General features: G+C 36.2%; 1 protein-coding gene across 1 annotated transcript; it reads left to right on the top strand.

Moving 5' to 3' along the window:
* LOC122016268 lies at positions 1-25303 on the top strand. The gene is made up of 16 exons (XM_042573505.1): positions 1-334; positions 1554-1748; positions 3300-3374; positions 3608-3775; positions 4161-4324; positions 7960-8178; positions 8603-8729; positions 13538-13726; positions 14732-14818; positions 15000-15157; positions 18320-18439; positions 23445-23670; positions 23962-24021; positions 24332-24505; positions 24586-24695; positions 24859-25303. The coding sequence occupies exons 1-16, from the start codon at positions 149-151 to the stop codon at positions 25022-25024; spliced, it is 2424 nt and encodes an 807-aa protein (XP_042429439.1). The 5' UTR covers positions 1-148; the 3' UTR covers positions 25025-25303.
* The last annotated feature ends 531 nt before the right edge of the window (positions 25304-25834 follow it).

The raw sequence follows: 25834 nt of genomic DNA, 5'->3' as shown, positions 1-25834 counted from the left end.
ATTTTATACGAGGGGAACGGGAGAACGGCGTCTGTTCCGCCTCCGAAAGCTTCCGATTCAGACGCTCGAGCGATGGCGGAAGTCCACTGAACCACTTTTCCACTCGTTCGTTCGCCAAATCGCGCTTAGATCTTTCTGTGATCCAGCCATGCCATCAGTTCGCCCATGTTTCTTCCTCCTTTTGGCCTCTTTCCTGCTCCCGCTCGCGGCGGAGTCCGCGCAGCAGGCTTTCCGACGTGATCCGGGACACCCTCAGTGGCATCACGGCGCCTTCCATGACTTGCAAAGCACCGTCCGAGAAGATGTCCGCCGCATGCTCCATACTAGGGCGGAGGTATCCTCTTCGTTTCCTGATTTTGTCCCCGCTGCCAGAATATTTGATGTCAAATTTGTTTTGGGTACTATGTTTGTGTGTCTCTTTACATCTTGAAACTCTGTAGTTCCGGAAGTTCTTTATCTTTTTAAGATGTATCTGGAAGAAAATGTCCTCCTTTTCATTGAAATCAACTGCTTCAGAGCATAATTGGTCAGTGGATCACTTACGTGAGAATCTCATACGTTGGATATCATTTAGAAAGCTTGTTTCAAATGGAATCATTGGATTGTCTTGACTCCTAAGTAGCTTTATCTACTTTTAATGTGTTAGAACTACTAGGTTCATTTCCCCAAAGCTAATTCCTGCTGTATGAATGTGTGCACAGTTGTTCCTCAGCTTTGTACTGTGTTCGATTTTCATTTATATTGAAATTGTCAAATCAATAACACACTGTTTATGACTAGCTAATAATCAGCCAAGGTTTTAGAAAACTTTCAAGGTGGTAGATGGTTGGCCCACTGTACATTGTAATTTGCAGGTGCATACAAAACATTGAAAAAATATTTATCAAAGCATTTATCACTTGTAAATTAATGATTAAGTTAACAATTATAAGTTACATGCTACCGCATCAAAAATTTGGTTTAGCATTTCACAATTACAACAATAAATCCTATAGTAATGAAGGTCATCACAAACTTCCTTGTTAAGTTCTAGATCATTAAATAAATTGAACCATTTTTTTCACTGCAAGATAGCTTATCAAACTTGCAGATGCATCCACCTGGCCACACAGGTGCCTACCTAGCTTGCATATGTGGATGCTACCTCTTAGAACACTTATAGTCAATAGACCAATTTCCCTAAAATTTGGAAACAAATTTATTTATGGCTATAGCATGACCGCACTTGTATGAAATGCTGTAATCTATTGGCATGTTGGGGTATGCGTAACTGTTGTCTGTAGCCATGGCCAGGTAAAGCAATGTCTGTGTTCCATTAACATCATAAGCTAAGAACTTATTCAAATCATCCCAAGAAACCACTCTTATAAATGTATGCTCTTTCTCAATGCTTTTTAATATCCTCTGAACAATTTTTTTTTGGTTGAATATCTCCCGAACAATTTTAATAACATGACATAGTTTTACTATTTTTTGGTTTAACTATACTTGCTTTATAACATTTTGTTCAATGAAAAATATATTTCTGTTAAGTTTTAGTGCCTTTAGTGCAGGTTCCTTTCCAAGTTCCGCTTGAGGTTAATATTGTACTTATTGGTTTCAACGCTGATGGGGGCTACAGGTATAAGTTAGATGCTCACAGGCTTGAGGAATTCTTGAAAATTAGTTTTCCAACACATAGGCCATCCTGCCTTGAGACAGGAGAGCCAATTGATATCGAACATCATATCAGCTACAATGCCATACCTGTAAGTTTAGAATGTAAAACTCACTTCTTACTTCCACTATTTTCTGAATATTAATTAAATATGCTTGCATATACCCTGAGTGTTTGCTATCCTGCATGCTATATATGTCAAACTAGTTAACTAAACCTGTTATACAATCTGAAATTTTATTAGCTAACTTCACATTTTGATCTTATTATTGCTTTTGTGATATATTGAATCACATTTTTTTAAGATGGTGATCCTTGGCTGAGAATGGATAATCTAACTGTATTTCATCTTCTTAAAGAGCACAGAAGATGCATTTAACTATTCAATACAATGAGAAGTCATAATTTTGTTTAAGAAATCCCATGTCATGGTTTCTCATATTTGTTGTTTGGTGTGGGATGGGACCAACATTGACTAAGTAAACAAAATATTGCACCACAAAATGTTCCAGCTATTTTGGATCAGGACATAGATAAGTAGCTAAGTAGAATGCTACAAGAAATTTCAAGTTGTAAAATTGAATTTCTAGTTGCTTTTCCATTTTCTTTCTATTAATACTTGTGGTTGCAAAAGTTAGAATCTTTTTTCTGTTTAACACCCATTCTATTATATTTCCTGTATCAGTAATTTTCCCCCTTATGTGATATTGTACTTTTCTTTCTTCTTTACCTATATCCATGAGCCTAAACAGTGACAGATTAACAAGAATTGTATTTTTTTCAGCAACCAAATTTATCATATTTGACCTTTGTTTTTCTAGGTCTTACTACGCTTTCAAAAATTATCCTAAAATTTTGGACTTTCAAATGTCTAGTTGATGCAGCACCAGGCTGCAGGGAGAAAATCACTAGTATTTCATTATGAATTTCATCAAATAGAGAATTTTATTAACTGAAGGAGGAGAGTTCAGGTCTTTTAAAAGTTTTCAACTCAATAAAATTGAAAAATAAAATTAAACAAATGCGGTAAGATATACCCACTTACTTAAAGTTACAACATAAAAATATAAAATCTAACTAAACTAGAGAAATTAACACAATTACCCAATACTCTTGTAAATCAGAGAGACTACCTATACTCATTAAACTCTAACCAATTTCAACCATATTAAAAGAGACCAAACTTTTGACACCTAAAATATGATAATTATTAAAATTTACTACAATTTAAAATTTAAAAGATAAATTGATTCCTAATTTGCATCAGGTGTCTTCTACCAAATTTTGTTTCACCTGTTTCAGTTTGTTCATAGTTTCTTTATGTGCTGTAGGTAGGCCTTGATCTTAAATTCACTGAAGTTAATCTTGTGTCATTATGCAAGCTGCATAAGTTGTGGCCAGTATATTTCTCATATCAGTGTCAATTTCCCAGTTTTTTTCTGTTGCATAATTTTTGGACTTGTTATTGCATTAACTTTGCATAATACTCCAGATGCTCTAATTTTAACAGATCTAATGCTTCATACTCAACCACTCTTTTTGGGCAAACTGAATCAATATACTTAGAAGGATTCATATCTTTTTCTTTTCAATGAACAGTTGTACTGCTTAATTCTATTATTAGATATCTTTCCGTTGACAGGCTGGACAGCCAGAATTAATAGCTCTCGAAAAGGCATTAAAAGAGGCTATGGTTCCAGCAGGAACTTCTAGAGAGGTAATTTTTTTTTTAACATCAGTGCAATAAAGGTACCCAAATATTTTTCTTACTACATGCTTCTCTAGTGTAAAAATTGAATTACTGTATCCTACTTTTTAGTCATTTATTCCATATTGAAGAAGGATCTAATTTTTCTTTCCACATAGACAATTATCCCGAGCAAACATTTAAAATTTGAAGATCTTTAAGACTTTAACTGCTAAACATCATGATTGGTTGCTATTTTTCAGAGCGAGTATGGAAGTGAGTTTCCTCTATTTGAGGTTGAAGCAACCCAGGTGGAACCAATATTCGAACAACTGTACTCATTTATATTTGATGTGGGAAGTGCTGAACATTCTGCTACAGAAATGGGCAGAAATGTTGCACCTGCAATATTTATTGTGAATTTTGATAAGGTACAAATACAAGTATACTTTTCCAAGAAGTTTCCTTTTGTTGTTATCCATGCTGCCTGGAAAATATATACTCATGTCAGAAGAAAATAATTGTTTCTTGTTCTTTTCAACCTAAGGCCCATGGGCGTTGACAGGTTGTTGTCATTTTGTCTTAGTTACAAAGGTCTTATAAAACACGAAGGTACTTACTTCTCTGCTTGTAAGAGTGGCTGTACAAGTTAATTTTATCTAGACTCAATTGAGAGAGCCTATAAATGTTGCATGCATTGACTCTGTTGCAACCTCTACATTGGACAGGGCGTTGTGTCTCTGTCATTGCCTTTTGAATTGCCAAGCTAATTACAAGTCTGGTTGCCTTGTATGTATGATTCTGTTACATTTGCAGGTCAGAATGGATCCTAGGAATAAAGAAATTGACCTTGATAAGTTTATGTACGGGCAAATTGGTGAATTGAACGAGGAACAACTGAAAAGGCAGGAAGGAGATTACATATACCTCTACCGTTATAATGGAGGAGGAGCATCTCAAGTTTGGTTGAGCTCTGGGAGGTAAAATGAATTGCATTGCATTTTTTGTTATTTGCAATAGTTATGCTTGAACTCTTCATGGTATTAAACTTTGAACAGAATAGTTATTTCTCTCCTCTTCTAGTCTTCTGTCAACTTATCAACAATTTTCTTTAATTTCTATGCATGTTCCTTTCTTTCTAAACTTACTTTCGTATTTACTGAAATTCTGGTTATGGTTCTTCATTCTCTTTTTTCATCTATCATCATGAAGTTGATTTGGATAAATAAATTCATCTCCATTATGGTGTTTCTTTCTTAGGAATGCTTTATCATTGTGATCATGACTAAGCATTGTTAAATGCAGTAAACTTGCATTTTGTTTAGGTTTTTCACTCTCAGCACAACTATCATCTTTCTTCAATTCAAAAAGTTTTTAAGTCAATCATTCTTGGTAGAAGGATTGAAGAGGTGGCCCACATGCCAAGGTGTAAAATATCCTTCGACTTGCAAGTCATGCTTGTTGGTGCAATATTCCCTAGGTCAAGGTTGACCTGGTTAACCAAGCCTGAGTCTTGGTTTGGGTTTCGATGTTTGACAATATATTGGGTATAAATGATATGGACAATGCAGGTGCAGTTGTTCATTTGGGGAGATTGTTGATACAATTCTCGTTTGGTCAAAGTTGACAGTTAAGATTGTGAAGGAAAGTCAAGTAGGTCAAGGTTGACTGGATACTTGACTGAAAGCTAGGCTGAAGGGAAAATCCTGGTGAGTGAAGCCAGGTGAAAGACCTAGTGAGTGAAGCTAGGCAATTGGGAAAGTCCTGGTGAGTGAAGCCAGGCAGGAGAAATCCAGAGGGGTCAAGGTTGACCAGACATCTGGTGAGAGTCCAAGTAGGTCAAAGGGATTGACCGGATACTTGGCACGAGGAAGAAAAGTCCAAGTAGGTCATAGGGATTGACCGGATACTTGGCAAGAAGAGAAAAGTCCAAGTGGGTCAAAGGGATTGACCAGACACTTGGTGAGAGAGTCCTAGCTGGTCAAGGGTGACCGGATGCTAGGTCTTATGTACCAACAAGTCATGGTTGACTAGATGTTGGTTTAGGGGGCTTTGGACTTGGTTTTGGGCAAAAACCAAGATCTGGATTGATTAGCCGACTGATCCAGTAGGTCTGGATTGATCAGCCGACTGATCCAGCAGATCTGGATCGATCAGTGGATCGATCGGTGGATCGATCCAGAGGTCCCAATCGATCAGTGGATCGATTGGGAGCTGCTGTTTATGTGCGATAAGCCCTGGATCGATCCACAGATCGATCCAGGCTATTCCAGAGAGCACAGAGGCGCTCTGGATCGATCCGTGGATCGATCCAAAGCCTCCCCGATCGATTGGGAGCAATCCAATCGATCGGGATCCGACCATTGGCGTCGATTTAAGCCGCAGGCGTTCATTTTCTTCGGCAGAACTTCACCGATTCACTCCAGATACTCTCCAGCACCTCCATAGCTCTCTCCAAGCTCCAGATCGCCAGTTCTTGAAGATTCTTGGAGGCTTTTCCAAGTCAAGAGGCGGATCAAAAACAAGAAGAAGAAGTTAGGGTTAGGGTTTTTATTGCACATCTTGTAAGCTTTTGCTTATCTTGTATTTCCCTTTCTTCTTCTTGTATTGAGAGTGTTGTAGGGCTTCTTCGCCTTTGGTAGTTACCATAAAGGAGTGTTATTTATAGTGGAGGGTGCGTGAGTAGGTGTGGATCCTTGGACTAGTCACCTCTTGTGAGGTGGATACCAAGTAAACCATCATTGTTAGCGTTGTATGCCTTTGTTTCTTATATTTCCGCTGCATATCTCTGAAGAAACGAGCAACGCCGACGACGAGCACGCGAAGAGCTATTCACCCCCCTCTAGCTACTTTTCGGTCCCAACAATGCTCATGCATGTTGATGCAGGCTAGCAATGCATCCAGATGTGATAGTTGCATGTGCTCCATGCCAAGGTGAGTTATGTGACCTTGATGGTTATTGTGCATCCGCATATGATGGGGACAGCAAGTCCATGCACAGCATTGAGCTGATGAGTGGTATTTTTGTGCACATCTAGGAGTCATGTGCCCACTCACTTCCTTGAGTGTTTGTGAGCATGGAGATGGGTCACCATTTTGTGGACCTTCCTGTTGTTTGTAGCCAAGATGGTCCGTTCCACGTCTCTCGTATATGATGACGGACCCTGCATGGACGCCACCACCACCCTCTCTCACACCCTATTATGCAGTGGCATACTAGCCTTTCCCTCGCAATCCCAAGGAACAGTTCCCATCGCCATCACATTTTACTCCACTAGACTCACTCGTAGTTTCTGTACTGCAAGCAGCACCAGTAACCTGAATTCTGCCTGTTGCCTCGATTGGCAGGCACTATTCGAAGTTTCTTCTTCTCGCCGTGCACTGCTTTCTCTTTGAAAATTTAGTCCGGTCACTGAACCTTCTACAGATTTAGTGAATTTGCTCGCCTCATAACAAAAGTTAGAAACTCTTCCGTATATAGGTTTATATCCACTGTCTTCATAGTTGAGGACCATATCCACCACCACAGATCCACCCAAATCTGTAGAAGTCTCTTACTCTCGGCATGGGAGCAGCAGTACAACCTCCATTGTATTCATATCATTCAGGACACATCGCATGGGGAATCCCCAAGCATACATCTTCCTTAAGTTGCTTCTTATACCTTTTTACTCTAGCCTCTTCAGCCTCAACCTCTTTAGACTACTTTAAACACCTATTCACATTGTTATTGCTCCTTTTCTTCTTTCAACACACTTGTTCTATCCGGTGATATTCTATCCAAGAGGACTTGAATGTCTTGTTCTCTACTTCTAGCAAAGAGTCAGGCTATATGCTATCCATTTTCCATCTAAGACCCTTGAGTATTTTTTTTACCCCTAGTCCATTGCATGCTCTGTCTGCACCACTTCAATGCCACTTGAGAGCTTTGTTCCCGGCTTCTCTCTTTGTTGATTGTGTTTTGCTTATATAAAGTCCTTTAGATGATCTAACAAGCTGTACATAAATAGTATCTATGCCCAGCTGAAGAGGGAATGATAAGAATATTAGAGTTAATGTGTTTGATTTTATAACTAGGCCTATATATACTTTGTAATTGCTATTTTCTTCTCAAACTCAACAATCATAATATATGGTAGAAATTTCTGTATCTTAGCTAAAAGGTTAATCTTCAAAATTAACTCGAGAGATTGATTTTTTTTTTCCCAACCAATCTTGGGCTATTTTTCTTCTTCTGATTTTTAACTATTCTCAACCTTTTTATCCACTTATTGAATCGGTAAAGATATTACTATTGATCCCAGACAACTTTTGATCAATCCTGGTTAAATTCTTGTTCTTATAACATAATTCACAGATATTGAGCTATTGAACACTTTTCTGTTACAGAAGAACAAGGAGAAAGAGCAAACCCTATATATTTTTATTTGATGGATCTGGAATGCTACTAATTGATGGATCAACCCTTGATTCATGCTGTCTAAATGCCCCACTTTATGCAATGACCTAACTGGTTTTAACTTCAATTATGTTTTGCAGTAATTGTTAATAGCATTAAGTTGATAATACACTAAGAACTTGTATTAAACGTAAGTTTTTCGTCCTCAATTTGCAGATTTATTGTGATTGATATTTCAGCAGGCCCTTGTACATATGGGAGGATAGAAACTGAAGAAGGAAGTATTAGTTACAGATCATTGCCTCGGTTATCCAAGTTAATTTTTCCAAGAGGATCAGGCATGGCTAAGGTAGACTCAACAGAAGCTATTTTCATCGGGCAGCTTAGTGCTTTGGTTTCAACTACAATTGAGCATTTAATAGCTCCAGATATCAGGTACACTTTTATGTTACATCAACTCTTTTTATTTAGCGGACTATGTTGGGGCTAATCAAGAATTAGCCAGAGGAAGTTGCATTGGTCTGATGATAAAACACAATCATACTTAAAATTTTGGAAGTCATTGTAGCAGCTCTACCTCTAGATTTCACTATCACACTAATATGTTGATGAATTTTCTTAGGACGTGTAATTTTTTTAATTTTATTGTAGTAAGAGGACAAGTGTTTTTTTTGTTGTTGTTGTAGTAAAAGAGCATCATGATGAGGATTTTTCATCTCTTTCTGGTTAGTTTGATTGGGTCTGTCTTGCTGAAGAGGCCACTAAAATGAGTTTTATACAATAGGGGAATTAAATCACAGCAAAGAAATATACACTGCCAAAGTACCAATAAATTAACAGTGGGTCAAATGATACTCAGGTTTGAAACTGTGGACCTGACTACAAGGCTTCTTATTCCTATCATAGTCCTGCAGAACCACAACAGATACAACATTCTTCAAGCTGGTCACAATAGAAGCATTGATATTCAAGCAATTGAAAGAGAGGTAAATTAGTCTACATTAAAAACGATTAGCAAGAACTCAGCTTCTCTACTGGTGTATGTATATATCTTTGCATTTGGTGCTTATTCTCCATGAAGTACAAATTCTGTGTGGCTAACATTTAGATGACATTTGAGAAATATGAATTACAACTTGTCACTTTACATGGCCAGAGTGGTTCTTAAAATACTCTTCACAAATTTTGAAGTCTACAAAAGCATATAGACCAGATAGGGCTATTTGTAAGATTAAGGCTAACAGATTTTCTTGTGTTACATTAAGTGGAACATTCACACCGCAACTTCTTAGAATGTATCATGTCAAACCAAAATTTTTATTTTGTCATTGATGAAAGGACTTTTGAGGATATCATATTCAAAAAATTTTGTATGGCTTCGTATTCAAGATGTATGAAATTGGTTCAATCAAAGACGGTCACAACCTAAGTGATATAGTGTTATTGTCTTCCCTTGTCTGTTTGTGAGTATTTTATTTCCTTTCACCTATGATTTAAACTTGATAGTATTACCTTCTCTAGGTATCACTATGGAAGAGAAAGAAAAAGAACAAATTGTAGGATCTAAAACAGTGCTAGAAGGGGAGGGGGGTGAATAACGCTCGCCATTTTTTTTACTTTTTCAGAAAACACAAGAATACACAGCGAAAATACACAAAGGCTAACACCTTTGTTTTTACTTGGTTCATAGTCCAACAATGGCTAATCCAAGGCCCACGCTCGTTGAGTGCTTTCATTGGGCAATTCACTAATAGTTTGATAAGTACAATATATCTGATTACAAGTAATGAAATGAAGCGTAAAAGAAAGACAATTATACCGACAACCCGGAAGGAGTATAGACTCGGAGGTTATTGTCGGAGTTATGTTTCAGCGTTGTAGCAGAGTTTCGGAGCAACATGAGCGTTGTTGGAGTGTAGAAGAATAGTGTCTGAGCTACTGGTTGAAGCTTTCTTTTATAGGGCATTTCGAGCGCATGGAGTCAACCTGATCCGATCCGACTTTGTCGGCAATTATCCACCTCCGGGCGCCTGGATTACCTCCGGGAGTTTGGACCGCTGACGTGGCTACACCTCAGCAAACCTCTATCCAAGTCATCTTTATCCATTCCTAGATGCCTGGATCTCTCTTGGTTCCGGGCGCTTGGAATGCCTTTACTCCGGCTTTGATTTTTTTCATCACAGAGTTAACACAATAACAGACATAATATAAAATATAAGTACAAAATTATTTAGATAGTTTCGGGACTGTCCGGTCTTGACTTTCGGATTTCTTTGAAACTTTAAGTCAGACCGACGCCTACTATTCCTTCAACGGGAAACACATCCTCACCTACTCCTCTCAGGAGAGTTTACCGTTCACCAAACATCCGGTCCTCTTGTCCTCCTGATCTGTTTGGACTTAGCATTCAATCTTTGAACTGCAGGACCGCCTAGACTTTTACTTGGTGTTCGTGACCTCAGGGCTTCCCACCTAGTGTCCTCGATCCCTAGAACTTCTGTCCGATGACCTCGATTTGCCAAGACTTCTACCTAGTCCACTCGACCAAGACTTCTTTGCCCAATCCACTCAACCAGACTTCTTGCCCAATCCACTTGATCAGGACTTCTTTACCTAACCATAACTAGGACTTCCTGCACACTTGGTTAAACTTTTTAGATCACAATAATCCTTAACTTTCAACCTTTGCCAATATCAAAACACATGTTCAATTAGCTGGTGCTTCCAGCACCAACACAAATTAGATGTATACAAGAGGAAGAATAGTAGAGTATGGATCAAGTTAATTTCCAGCAACAAAAAGTTGTTAAGAATCATCATCACAAAATTCTCTAGTGAAGGTGACATGGCAATGGCATCTCTTTATAAGGGATGATTCCCCTTAGGCACTTATAATAAGTGTCAATTATTTTTACAAAACTCTGACCATATGACAAAAATCCTCATGCAAATAATGATAGGCCGAAGAGGAATAACAGAGCAAGGGTTTGTTCATCTTTGTTCCAAACAATATTTGTTACAGTTATTCCAGTATTCCAATCATAAATTATTTCTTAGAATTCCATTCCTAGGTTTATTTGTGGTTGTTATAACTTTGTTCATATTCTAATTCTTTATATAACAAAGAAATTATAATTAGCCTTTGTGATTATCTTGTTCTATGAAATTATTGAATCCAAGTACTTTATTCTTGTTAGTTGTGCACTTGTGAATGCGATACTCTTCTATTGATGGTTTCTGCATAACATTTGATTCATAATTTACTAAATCACACTTTGTAATGAAGTAATTCATTATACATGGGATGAAGAGCCTGAAGAGACCAGACAACGATAACATATAGCAAGTATTGTCATATGCAAACAGGGTTCAATGTGTCCCCAGAGTGTAGCACAGCTGGGGGCGCATGGTTTCGTGGCCGAAAGGTCCAGGGTTCGATCCTCGGGGTGTCATTGCCTGGGGTTAGCGTCCCGGCTATGTGCTTTCAGCTGTGTACCTGCATTTACCTCCCTCCATATCCGTGGGACCGGCTCTAGGGGGGCCGCTGATGTGGCGGTTCCACATGTACAAACAGGGTTCAATTTCTGGTACATTGTCTTCCAACAAAGATTGTCTAGGCTGATTTCATATCATTAACGATCTTTGAAAAACATATCAAGCTACTTCATCCGCCAAATGCACATCATATGGCTGAAACCTACATAATGGTTCTAAGATCTTATCAATACTAGTACCTTATCTATCACCAATTGTGTTACTTTCATGAATGTTGATGGGTGTGGATTATTAGCACTGCCTCTGATGCACCCAATGATTGTTTTGATTCTGATACTCTTAGATTCACACTTGAAGAGCCCACAAGATCACCAACATTTCTTGTTTTTGTCGCCTTGCCCTCTCCATCGGTCGATCTTGTATTGTAAACTATTCAAGAAAAACCTACACCACCAACTAATCACCGTTATTAGGTTTTTCATTGTCCTTATAACAATGCATCATTGGATAGCAAAACCCTCCCATTGGTACTAATAGTAGCACGAAACAAAGCCAACAGTGGAAGAGAATTACATGTACTAGGAACTTAAGTTCTTTGCTTCTGTTGTTTAAAAGTAGAACAAGATAATTCCCCAGGAAGACTACACTTTGTTACTGCATTCTTGTAGATGAGGAAAGTTCCAGGAAAAAAAAAAGAAGAAAAGAAACAAGACTTTGAAATAAATCATAATTTAAACATAGCAAGAAATAAAGATAATGTAAGATGATCAAATCCTTGCTCCATTGAATGAGATGATCCTTGTATTTCATGCTTCTCCACAGTTAGCTTATTCTTTCAATGACTTCTCTCAAGGGTTGTTTAGGAACTAGAAACATAAGCTACTTTGTTATGTTGCATCCTAGGATTATTAAAAAATTCAATAATACAATATTCTTATGTTCTGAGAAAGAAATTTCTTAGGGTTCTCATCCCCCCTTTCTCCTTATATTATTCAGAAGACAATGCTACACATAGGTCCCCTATACTATTTACATATTACATATCAGTATCTAACAATTCTCATGATTGTCAATGTCTAAATTGATTGGGTTTCGATATACAGAAAACAAAAACATGTTGCTAATTCTTTACTTGTGTACCAGAAATGAATAAAAATTAATATCTAATTCATCCAGGAAAAAGTACAAATAATACACTTAGATCAGAAGAGTAATTGCTTCTTACTCTGTTTAGTGATCCCCACCCCACCCCCACCTTCCCCTCTAGGGTTATTTCAGTCATAGATTCTATAGGACCCACTGATCTATGTGGTTAAATACCTTGCGGCAACTTCTCATGTTCTTTTCATGTAATATCTCCGTCTCAATTTATTCTATTTCATTCATGAACAAAAAATCATTTTTTGATTTATTTTGTTATTCTATGAGGTGGAAAGGATGCTCATTACACCATGATTTTTGTATCAGAAGAATCATCTGATGTGTCATAGGAGATTTGCCTTTCATATTGATTCATTAATTTAATTGAATAAGGTTTTCAAGCAACTTTGTTGTGAAATATAAAAATTTTTAGTGGTGAAGAACTTCTAAGTTATTATTGAACTTGCATATAATTTTGAAAAGTTCAATGAAACTAGACAATTGGCTTTTGAAGCTGTTCCTGTGTCATTTAATGTGTGTTTCATTATAAATATAATGAATATATAAAGAATTTGCCAAAAGGATTATATGCTTAAGGCAGAGAGGTTCAACCTTACCTTTGTATGATGAGAGAGAAAACATGATGAAAGAGAAAGTGTGATGAGAAAAAATGAGGAAAGACGGTGTGATGGGAGAGAAAGCATGATGAGAGAGGATGAGAGAGAAAGTGTGATGGGCGAGAATGAAGAAAGAGGATGTGTGATGAGAGAAAATGTGAAGGAAGAGTATATGATGGAAGAGATTGAGGAGAGAGAATGTATGATGAGAGAAAAAGCGTGATGATAGAATGAGGAGAGAGAAAGTTATATGAAAGAAAAATTGAACAAATATATCAAGTGTATTTTTGTCCAAAATTTAATTCTCATTCCCATTTCCATCAAAACCCAAAGGAGGAGGTGAGTTTCATCAATACCCATGTTTTTGGGTTTCATTCTAAAATTTTAATTCCATTCCCATCAACCAAACACAAAGTTTGGGAATGAATCCATTCCCTCATTCCCATACTCCTAAACTAAATGCCACCTTAGTACTTTGGTTCCCTTCTTTTTTTCTCCGTTTTTTTTTACCCTAATCTTGTATTGAATTAATCTTTCTTCAGGTCAAGAAGATGGTACATGTTGGGCAGGAGGTAATAATCATTGGTGGTTCCCATGCATTGCATCAGCATGAAAAATTAGCAATCGCTGTTTCAAAAGCAATGCGTGGACATTCTCTGCAAGAAACAAAGAAAGATGGCCGGTTTCATGTCCATACCAGAACATATCTAGATGGTGCTATTCTTAAAGAGGTGGTGTTTTGTGTCACTTTTATGATTGTTTTATTTGGTAAATCCACTGCTCAATTTTATGAACTTCAATTTGTTTATCTTGTAGATAGAATGGCTCTCATTATTGCTATAATCATTTTTTTTGTAACTTCAATTTGAAGTTATTCCTATCTCATTAATTGTACTGTCAGGATGCATTTGTTGGAAGCTAAAACTTTGAAGTATGCCATGGACAGAAATATAAGTTGGACAACAGTGTCTTCTTACTCCTTGGAATGCTACTGAGAAGTCATGCTCATTTAGGTTATTTAGAAGCATACACCTTGGTTAAAGTGTGTTGATTTAGGTTGTGGAATCATGGATTCCTTAGAAGAAACACAAGTCGTGGAAAATAACACCTAAAGTCCCAAAGTATTCAAACTTTAGGATTAAGATGACAATCACATTAAAATTGGCTAGTTTTTAAGACATTCATAATCTTCATAAACTTAGATACCAAGTCAATGAACATTGCCTTTGATTCATACCTACATTAGTAACTAAGGCACTGTGTACTCTAAGATGAAAGAATTGAGAGGGAAATGAAGGGAGGGAGGGAAAGGAGGTGGAGAAAGGAGAAAACAAGTTGATTACTCGAGCAAAGAAAGAGTGAAAGAGGTGGAAATGAGTAAAACTACCAAATTGCCCTCCTTCCCCATCTGGTGCCGCTGCAACCCGACTCTAAGACCCTCCATGCCTTCTTCTCTCAATTGGCCTCCATTCGTCTCCAATTCTTAACACAACCGAATGGACTCTTTGGATTTTCTTTGTTTTCAAGGATTAACCATGCCAAGGACTTTTTTTTTTTGATTTCTGCGGTTGAAGAACACAGTTATTTCTCCACGTTATTTTGCTTCGACTAACTTCTGTTGTTGATTTATGTTTTCTAATATGTCAAGATATTTTTTATATAGTTTCAGAGTATTGACAGTTTTATTGGAATACTTGCACATAAATAGTGTGTTAATTTAAGTTATGGTTACTTAGGAGATGGAGCGCTCTGCTGATGTGCTTGCAGCAGGTCTACTAGAAGTTTCAGATCCTTCTCTCTCAAATAAATTCTTTATCCGCCAGGTCTGTATCTTGACATGTAGCCTATCTCAATTTCAGGACGGTTGAAGTTGTGAACATTTTATAATTTAATGCACACTTTTTCTTTTCTTCTTTGTTAATAATAGAAAGAATATCGTCCAACACAGATTGCTTCTTGATTATTTTCTTTCTCAAATTGCTTCTTGATTCCTTTTTTCTACAGCATTGGATAGATGAAGTAGATAGCTCGCAAGATTCTGCAATCAAGCAGAAACCAATATGGGAAAGCTACAACCCGAGGCATGGCAAAGATAAGAAATCTACTGGGAAAAAGAAGAAAGGAAATTTGTACCGAACATATGGAACCAGAGTGATTCCAGTGTAAGCTTGACCTATCCTTTCAATTTCAAGCTACCTGGATTTTTCAAACCTTTTTTAGATGCTTATGCAAGCTCATACAACTTCAGTGAATTTAGGGTTGTCAAATTTGAGTGGGTTGTTACATGGTTTAAATTTTTTAGTTGTATCGGAGTTTCGGTCTATGATCAGAACGATACGGTTTCGATATTGTATCGTGCCGTACTGACAAGTATTTTTTTTAATATAAAATATATTAATAAAAAAATAACTTAAATATTTAAAAAACAAAAAAATACATATGATAAATAAATAATTTTTATCATATATTTTTAGAATTAAAATAAATATATATATATATATATATATTAAATTAATGTGATAGTTCTATTAGGTTTAATAAAGTTTATTTAGATTATCTCTACTATGTCTGAGAGTTAATTCAAATTATTAAACTAAGTTTTAATTAAAATTAACTCATGCTGTTGAACCTAGCTCGCGTTGGAGTCATGCTCCGGCGCAATTGCCGGGGTCGCGTTGGAGCTGTGTGATCCCTCCAATGTAGCTGTCGGGGTTGCGTGACCCTTCCGGCGCGGCCACGGGGGTCGCGTGACCACTCCGACGCGGGGGGTCATGTGACCATGGTGATCGCGAGACCCCTCCGGTGCAGCCGCGGAGGTCGTGCTATGCTTGCATGCCGGTCTCTGTGCTATATTGGTGGGCGGGTGGAATAAAATGTTTCGCCCGTGTGGCCCGACACGAGATTTTAAACCATCAATTGTAACACATTCTAAATGCTTAAGCTGTTTTGAAAAAGGCTCATTCTGTAGTTTGATATTCTTAGAACTCACCCTTAGGTGTGTGGGTGGATGTACTGGATTCGACTAAGCTCAACATGTGCTCTAACTTAATTGGGTATCTATTTTTAGTTATTGAATCAAAGCCAAGACTTCATGATCTAATACTATCTTAAATTTGGTCAGTCACCACTTATTATGGAAACTTATATTGAACAATCATAAGCTAGATTGGTTTTGTAGCTGTTTTTTTTTTCATACTTTCTGTAGCACACCTCGATTTGGTATAAAATGTGTTTATTGTATCTTGCAATCTTTTGCAATGATTCTTTTCATCAAAATGTGATTATGAACTTCTCTTTACTTGGTTACATGATTATATTATCTGCCATTATGATAGCTCTATAAGACGAATAGTTATAGAGATTATAATGGGTTTTTGACTTCATATTGCCACCTCATATACAAAACGGCATGGAGTAGGGCAGGATGGGTTATGGGATATTCTTCCTATCTCTGTGCCTTACTTCTTTTGTGGGTTGCATGTGGGGCGAACCAATAAGATATAATATAAAATATACAGGATAATCAATAAAATATAAGGTATAAACTAAATTTCATTCTGAGATTTTGGTTCCCGACTGGAATGAAATATACCGAGTGTGCTAATGTTAGTGCAAGTTGATGTGAAAAGGAGGGGGGAGAGCAAAGGAACTTTCTTGTGAACCTTCCTAGGTTTAGCACAGTGGCAACATCATGGAAGCTTCATGGACCATGATCAACACCTCAACCTGAGACATTTATGTGGACCTTCGGTGGCTTGCATTCATTGATTTAGCATGGAAGTGTTGTAGTCTTCCTAGGTTTAGCACGGTGGCAACATCATGGAAGCTTCATGGACCATGACCTACACTGAGACACTTACACAGATACCTTCAGTGACTTGCATTCATTGATTTCAGAAGTGTTGTTGAGAAGCTGCGAAGATCATTGATCATTGCATTACACCTTAGCCTAAAGTGCCCCTTCATTGCTTTGAAAACCCTTGCCATATAGGAAGCATTCAACTGCGTCAATATTATCATGGAGGACCTTGGGATGTTTCGAGGTATCAGGTCATTCATATGCCAATTGATGAGTGGAACAAAATATTTTGCCAATGCAATCAACACAAAACAAAATTGCAATAGTTGGTGCAAGGTAAAAAAATCTCATTTCATGTGTCTTGCATTTTTATCCCATTTACATAACAGAACTGACGGGGCAGCTTAGGGTGACCTTAATTAGAGTGAAGCAGGGAGGGTCTTATTAAGGGCAAGGCAAGTCTTGCTCAAAGGGGGTTAAATTGTAAAATAGGAAATAGAGGAACTCATGCTTTAGATTAATGTTAGGGTCATTTACTTCTTAATACTTAATTGAGATGTATACATTTTGTTCTTACATGTAACAAACTTGTCTTCTTGCATCCATCTTTATATTGATATGTAGTATTACAGCTTTGGATTAAATTGATTAATGATTACAATTAAACAAAACAAATGCATTCAATATGATAGTGGGATAGCTCTAGAATATTTAAAGTGGACTTGTAGAATAATAATTGACAAATGACCCAAAAAGATTTGGCAGTTTCCAAGCTTATGGCCCTTTTTTGATTGTAAGATCTTTAGGAATCATTTGATCTTTGTCAAGCCAATGAGAACATATAAAATAAACATTTTCCCGTAGGACCTTGTACAAACTTGTGAAAGACAGAGATTTGCCTTTCTTTGAATTCTCTTCCTTAAATTGATGAAATAATGTTCTCTGTAAATAATAAAATCATGATGAGAAGGCTGTTAGTCTCAACATTAAATTGCCTTGCATTAATACTTATATGTGAAAATTATATAATGATAGTTCAGAATTATGCTTTGTTGAAAATGCTTAAATGAAGAAAAAAATATATCAAAGTTTCATGTTTTTTTGTAAAATATTTATATTAAAAAAATTAAGGGATAGGATACCCAAAACAACTTAATAAATGATCGAATTGATTTGACTATTACTAGTGAAATAGGCCTGCATAGAACTCAATAAGGTGATAAGATCCATATAACACCACACAAAAAGTTGGGGCAAACATTGATGACGATGATGTACAATAGATTGCATGTTCAGTTGAATTAAATCTAGGAATGATACAAAAGCTCCTAATTTGCAATCTTAAACCGTCAGAAGAAATGATGGATCTTGCTCATTTAATATTTATCTCTTTGATATTTGAATTTATTTTCAGATATTTTATTAGCTTTTTTTTTCCAGAAATTTTGTTTTCATGTGAATATCAATCATGCATTATAGAAAATTCAATTTTATGCTTATGCGTTTGTTATGTATCTACTGGCAGTTTTGTGCTTTCATTGGCTGATGTTGATCCTAGCCTTCTTATGGAAGATGAAAGTCTTGTTTGGACGAGTAAGGATGTTGTAATTGTCCTTGAGCATAACAATGAGAAGATTCCGCTAAGGTGATTCATGATACTCATCTTTGGTAGTTATTCAATAAAGCAATTATGCTGTATGAATAGAAAGCTTTGAGATGCTGGTAACAAAGTGAACTTAAAGAGTTAAATATTTAAGCAGCATTTGGGTATTTGGAGTATACTTCATGATAAAAAGTAGTTAATTAATTTGAATGTATGACTACATCACACAATTTATGTCTGTTAATGAAGTAATTAATAAACCACAAGGAAGAACATTAGCATAGTAAATACTTCTTAAGAACAAAAGATCCCTTAAAATTCTGTACCTGTCTGTCTACCCATTCGGAGTTCCACTTTCCAACACAAATGCAACATAATTACCAAAGATCTAGGTGTATATTAGGATAGCTTTGTGTAGAACACTCAACTTGCTGACTGTTGATTAGAAATTAAAAAGCGAAGTTATGAAGTGTGCACAAATGTGTAACGTAGGCATCAGGTGATAACATGAACGTAATCATAAAATAAGGCACAACATAGATATAACATCAATGCTTCACAAATATCAATATGAATAAAACAAAGGAACTACGACAATGATTTATTGCAACAAGCACACAATGTAATTATCACCTCTAAGCGTATAATTTCTGCCAAAATTATGCACAGAATCAATGAAACTACTATATGATAGTCTGAAATAAATGAAGGTGTGAACTTAGTGTTATTCCACACCTTCCTATTCTGTGATAGAGAAGCACCACATGTCTGCTCTAATGTGGATATGGTTACTATTGTTGGCACGAGTTTTGTGTTCTCAACTCACCCTCATTGACATGGTCAACATATGGATGAGGATGACTGAATTAGTGATACCAACTTGTAGAGTTCCTGCAAAAACCCATTTCTATATCCAAGGCATTTAATTACCTTTATGTATTTGTCCCAAACCTATCACCTATTGCTCTGCCCTTAAGCATCCCATAATGTTTTGATGGATACCTGTACACAATTGAATGGTTAGAGTCCGTACTTGACAAAATTTCACCAGGTGATAACATACAATAAAGAACAACAATAACAACAATCAAGCCTTATCCCACTAGGTGGGGTCGCTATATGGATCCTTTTATGCTAGTGAACTTTATCTCCAACTATATCATCTATATTTAAATAAAGTTTATCTTGTTTTATCGTGACTAACCAAGTCTTTTTTTTGTCTTTCTTTTCCTCATTTGATATGCGTGCTTGTCATAGTTTCACATCGCGTAACTGGAGCATTCATTGGTCGTCTAAGTACATACCCATACCATCTTAAACGTATCTCTTGGAGTTTTCCCTTAATAGATGCAGCTCCGATTTTCTCTTTAATGTTCTCATTTCTTATTCTGTCCATTATCGTATGTCCACATATCCACCTTGACATCCTCATCTCTGCAGTTTTCATCTTCTGCTCATGTGCTCAAATCATAGCCTAACATTTAACTCCATATAACATAGCAGGTTTAACTGCGGTTTTATAGATTTTCCTTTAAGTTTTAGAGGTACTTTATGGTCACATAAAACACCCGACGCTCTCCATTTCAATCATCCTGCTTGTATTCTATGTAAGATATCTCTCTCAATCCTTCCATCATTTTGCAAAAATGATCCTAAATATCTAAGCCTCTCGATTTCAAACAACTCACCGTCTCCTATCTTAACAATATCTTATTATATCTAATATTGCTAAACTTAAATTCCATATATTCTGTCTTTATTCTACTGAGTCTAAAATCATTCTCTTTTAGTGTTTCCCGCCAAGATTCTAGTTTAGCATTCAACTCCATATAACATGCAATAAAGAAAAATAAAAAATGTAAATCAATTAAACTTATTCAGGTATCTGTTGTCTTCAAATTCAAACTCATCTTTTTCCCATCACAAGTATTTACTATCTTATTCATACTCATCCCATGCCCCTTTTGCAGATAACCAAACCTGTTTAAACACGTCTGATAGTCATATGCCCAACCCAGTCGTAGAGCAAACTGATATATATATATATATATATATATATATATATATATATATCATGGTTTCCGTGGCCCATGAATGTGCCATCAAAATTTTGATTATCCACAATAAGGCCATCAATTGCTAATCCCCTATGTCTGTCATACCTCTATATGGTGTCATAAGCATCATGATGTCTAACTCATACAAGTTATATACAGGCTAGATGCGAGAAGATAATTAATTGCAAGTTAAATAAATATGATACCTTACATGAGTAACTGCATAAACTAGTTCGTTCCTTAGCTGATCATGACTGCATGAAGTTGAAGGGACTCTGCTATAGCTAGTCCATAACTCAAAAGATGATTTCTAAATGGATTTGCAAATAAGAATGTATAATAGACCAATAAGTAGTATGTTGTATAACTAGTGATATAAAAACAAATATAACTCCATGATATTACTGTATAATTGCATGAATATAGATCCTGAACTTCGATGCAATTTATCAAAAATCAATTGTATTATAAAAGAGTACAGATTTAGTAACAGCAAGCTAAGAAAATGAAGTAGATCAGCTTCATAGCGTCATGTATGGGAATATGCCATGATCAAACCTGAGACAATATTGAATTAAACTTAGTCAACCACATGGTCTTAATTATCTTAAATAATCCCACAATCGGTTTATAATCGACCTTAACATCTCTCCTTGATTTTGACTCAAACTGCCCTTGCTTGACCTGCAACTTGTCATGCCTACATATTCTTCACGGGTCTTGCACCATACACATATGTCACTGCATAAGATATCCCAATCATCCTATTCATATTGTCACTGCAACAAAGTCACTCGGCTTAACATCCCTGTGTTCCATCACACTGAAGTGAAAACGACTACTACCGCATTGCATGAAGATCCACACTGCAATTGTACTACCACATTGCACAAAACTCCACTCAATCACTGACTCGATCTTTTGCCCATACTCAAAACTTGTCAGTCACCCAACACACGTCTTTCCTAAAGAAACTTTGTTGCATTACATTAGAGTCCACTCAGCCAACCTCACTTTCTGCTCACACATTGCCAATTCACATCACTTTGACATACAATTCAGAACACAATGCATATCTGCTAATCATTTGATCTTTGCCTTTCACGCAGCTTGGGCATGGAACCCAGAAGATAAAGATAAAGACATTATTGCTTGATTCAACTGCAACACCACCAAGGAATCATATGCAAAATACTATTACTACCTACCTGCAAATCTTTGGCTACCATTTGATATGGAGACTTCCCAAAGTTGACCACTCCTCTACATGTTACTGCCCACTCAACACCTAGTTAATATGTTTGAGGTTTGATCTACACAAACAATGATCATTATAAACTTGAATCAATCAACTGAATTAGAAACACTGAACGCCAATGCCAAAGTAAAAGCAGATTATAACAAAATTTTCAATCAAGTTATAAAATAGGTATTCCATCCTGAGTCAGAAAGGAGCATAATACTTCTTAGTCATTCCATCTGAACAAATTGGGCTCTTATTGCTGTTTGTCTGAATGCCTGCTCACTGAATCCAAATTCAGTGTTACTTGGATTAAAAAAGTTAGGCTTTGGCTGATTGTTCTGAAATTGTTCGTGTCAGCGAAGAGAAAGCATAAACTAGAAACCTGCAGCCCTAGCTAGAGAAGATGAGGAAGGGAGAAACGTTTTTTTTCTTTTCAAAATGATCTTATTTGAACTTAATCCAATTGAATTGAATTTGTTGATCTGATATCAATCCACTCTTCCTGAAAAATCTTGTAACAAATTGAAGTTAGTCAGAAGTGCTGGGAAATGTAGAAGTCTGATATCATGGAGCTGAATCTGTGTACTACTACAAGAGAAACTGTTTCTATAGCATTCTTTTGAAGGTTAGATGCATGTCGATGTACAGATTTATACTTTATATAACTGTTGCCAAGTTGGTAGCTCATCATAGTGCTCTAGAATCATATATTTGCATCTCCACAAAATCTCAGATCCAAGAGTGTTGGCAATGGGCCAATATCCATTTCCCACCCATTAATTTAAGAAAAAGATAGATAATTTTGTAAAAAATTAAATCTTCTAAGATTTTTTTAAAATTCTAAAACTATATTGAAATTTGCATATACATGAAAGGTTTTATTTTTTTCATTTAGTGTTTTAAACTTATGTTCCGAAAGCATCATACTGCCTTAAGGCCAGATTACTTTGAGAGAAAATGGGAGGAGGGACATAGGGAGACTAGAAAAATTCGTTATTATATTTTTTTTAGTCAATAAGAAAATAACTGTCTGATTCCTATTTTTGTGCTCTCATTTTTCTTCTGGTAAACCATCCTTATTCCATCTGACTTTCAACAATTGTCTCAGAATCGCCTTTCCCATAGTTTGTATCTCTGAATACATTTCTCTCATCCTTAATTTGTGATGCTATTGTTAATACTTATAGCGTATGGAGTTGATATGATGTAGCAATTGAAGGGATATTATTGTGGAATTAAATATTATTAGATGGTGCATTATCAAATGACTTGATAGTAAGCATCCTGAGTCAGGCATAAAGTCCTTATTGCAACTGTTAATTTACTATGAGTTTTCATACTCAGACCATACTCAAGTGTGAAGACTTTCTGGTTTAATGGCTGATGGCATTGTTATCCTACGGTGGCATGGGAATGGTTATTGCCGAGGAAATATTTTAAGCACCAAACTTAATTATGCACTGGTGCACATAAATTTTCTTCATGGTATTAGTTTATTATGTACCAAGACAAGTATATTTTAACTCTATTTATGAAGTATTAGGTTTCTTTAAAGCTGAATATATAATGTTCTATGATCAACATTTCTTTTGTCTTTAGAGAACCGATTCTTGCTTATATTCTTCTTTATGTTTTATATTTGATTTTAATGGCTGTCTCACTAACAAGAAATGAAGCCTTTGATCAAAATTTTCATTCTACAAATTGGCCTATTGTTTACACTAAATAATTCATCTTATTTTGATAGCTATGTATCGGAAACCAAAAGGCAACATGCTTTTCCATCCCTAGCACAGAGGCATATTTTGGCAGGCTTGGCTTCTACAGTCGGTGGGCTCAGTGCACCTTATGAGAGAGCATCACATATACATGAGCGGCCAATTCTCAATTGGCTTTGGGCTGTAGGATGTCATCCTTTTGGGCCATTCTCCAATTCATCCCAAATCAGTCAAATGCTCAAGGATGCTGCTTTGGTATGGAAAATATACTTTGCTGGTTTAGTTATGCCATAGTTGATTACCCTATGATGAACTAGAAGTTTACATGTCTTGAATTTTTAATCTCTAAATGTCGCTGAGGGCTCCAATGGTCTAAAAGAAATGCATATTGCTTCCACTGTTTGACCAATTTTTTCAAGAATTTTTCATCTTTGTGAAATGGTGATTGCATCTGCTCAAAAATTTCCTTCAAACTGAGTTTCTCTGCACATGCTTCTATTCTTTATTGTGTCAGATACCAGTTACTCACACAGTTCTTTGCTGCAGAGAGTCACAATATATGCACAAGTTGATTCTGCTCTTCGCAAGATACGAGAAACGTCAGAGGTATCAGTGACATCTTTCCTATTGTTTTGCAGCATGATGACCAAGTAGAGGAATACCTCGTAGATAATAAGGCTCCACGCATCTTATCCTCTTCAAACTTGTAGACTTGCCATGCAATCTACCGAACCCTCATAACTGAGTCTAATATATAGATAGATACTCATGAATCTTGACTACTTTTTTGTTACATGTCAAATTCCATCTCTGGGAAGTTTTGTTCTTCATGTTTACATGCCATGATGGCCATTTTAGTAAAAACAAAATAAATCAGCCATATTTATGTTACAGCCTAAAACATGACCCTTTGCAGAGTGTTCAATCCTTTGCTGCTGAGCATCTCAAAACACCACTAGGGGAGCCAGTGAAAAGCAAGAAAAAGAAGTCAAACACTGAGTTTTGGGTGGAAAAGTTCTACAAGAAGACAACAAACTTACCTGAACCTTTTCCGCATGAGCTTGTTGAGCGTTTGGAGGAATATCTAGATGTGAGATTAGTCATTTTGCTATCGTAATCCATTTGTCCGTGGTGATTCAGGACTTTAATACTCTGTTTTGCTTTTAGCAGAAGCTTGAGGAACAACTCGTGGATTTATCTTCTTTGTTATATGATCATCAGCTAATGGAGGCGTACCACAATAGCTCCGACATTCTTCAAAGCACTATATTCACTCAACAGTGAGTCATCACTCCCCATCTGTATACTTGATGACACCGTGTGTAGTATTGTCGTCTCCAAAGTCCAGATTTTTCTCTCTTCATATGATTTAGCTAGGTTGGAAGCTGTCTTTGTTTAGCTAATGCCTTTTCTTGTTCGTTGTCATTTGTTCATTTATTGCAGATACGTGGATCGCGTTTTGGCATCAGAGAGGGAGAAAATGAGGTGTTGCAGTATCGAATACAGCCATCCAGCACAGACATCCCAGGCTTTTGTTTATGGGGGAATTCTTCTCGCTGGATTAGTCGTATATTCCGTTGTTATATTCTTCTCTGCACCTGTTCGCTGATAAAACCGCTGATAAATGCTCAAATCGCAGAACTGCCCATACTGACATCTTGATGCATCAATTACGCAAATTTTAAGCGGCATTAGAGTATGAGTTTCTACTGTAACTTCTTTTCCTAGGAAAGAGAATTTTGCTGATTGAGGAAAAAATAAATAACTTGAGATCAAATTACTTGCTACATGTTTTTAGGATGCCATGGAACTATATTCTGCCTGATCTAGCTTGAGATGTACATGATCCTATGACTAGTACATTGATCTTTAATTCTGCATTAGCATACTCATCTGTGTGGTTTCAATCAACTTATGCTACAAATGATATTATTTTAAAATATACATAGATATCAAGATTTTGATGCACATCTATGTGGAAGTCTTGGATGAGAAAAGAAAAGTGTCTGATCCTATTTTGTTAATTTGTTTTTTGAATAAAGATTAATGTAGTAAAGTTTCAATCATCTGATTTTTCTTCCTAACCTTACTGCTTTGCTCAAACTTTTTTATTTACCTATTAAGCATATTTAATCTTTGTTTATTAAATTTTTATTAAACTAGAGTTGAGCTTGATTTTCTATTGAGCTTAATTAGAGAAAATATTGTTTTATAATTAATAAAAAAATGCTAATTTGATAATAAATTTTAAAATTTAATCTATTACTAATTATTGTATATCTATGTTGCATGTGTAATATAATACATGAATACATGTAAATTAGTATCCATGCCTATAAATTGGGCTGGATAAGGTTGCATCAAATTCATGTGATAGTGAGACAAAGGAGATGTTTGAGAATTTTAATTTATATAATTT

The sequence above is a fragment of the Zingiber officinale genome, chromosome 8B, assembly GCF_018446385.1.
Source record: "Zingiber officinale cultivar Zhangliang chromosome 8B, Zo_v1.1, whole genome shotgun sequence".
NCBI classification, from domain to species: Eukaryota; Viridiplantae; Streptophyta; class Magnoliopsida; order Zingiberales; family Zingiberaceae; genus Zingiber; species Zingiber officinale.
This window is presented reverse-complemented; position numbering and strand designations above follow the sequence as displayed.

Coding starts and splice junctions, on each gene's coding strand:
- LOC122016268 (XM_042573505.1), top strand. CDS start 149: ATGCCATCAGTTCGCCCATGTTTCTTCCTCCTTTTGGCCTCTTTCCTG. Junction 335..1,553: donor TGCTCCATACTAGGGCGGAG/GTATCCTCTTCG, acceptor CCTTTAGTGCAG/GTTCCTTTCCAAGTTCCGCT. Junction 13,727..14,731: donor ATGGTGCTATTCTTAAAGAG/GTGGTGTTTTGT, acceptor ATGGTTACTTAG/GAGATGGAGCGCTCTGCTGA.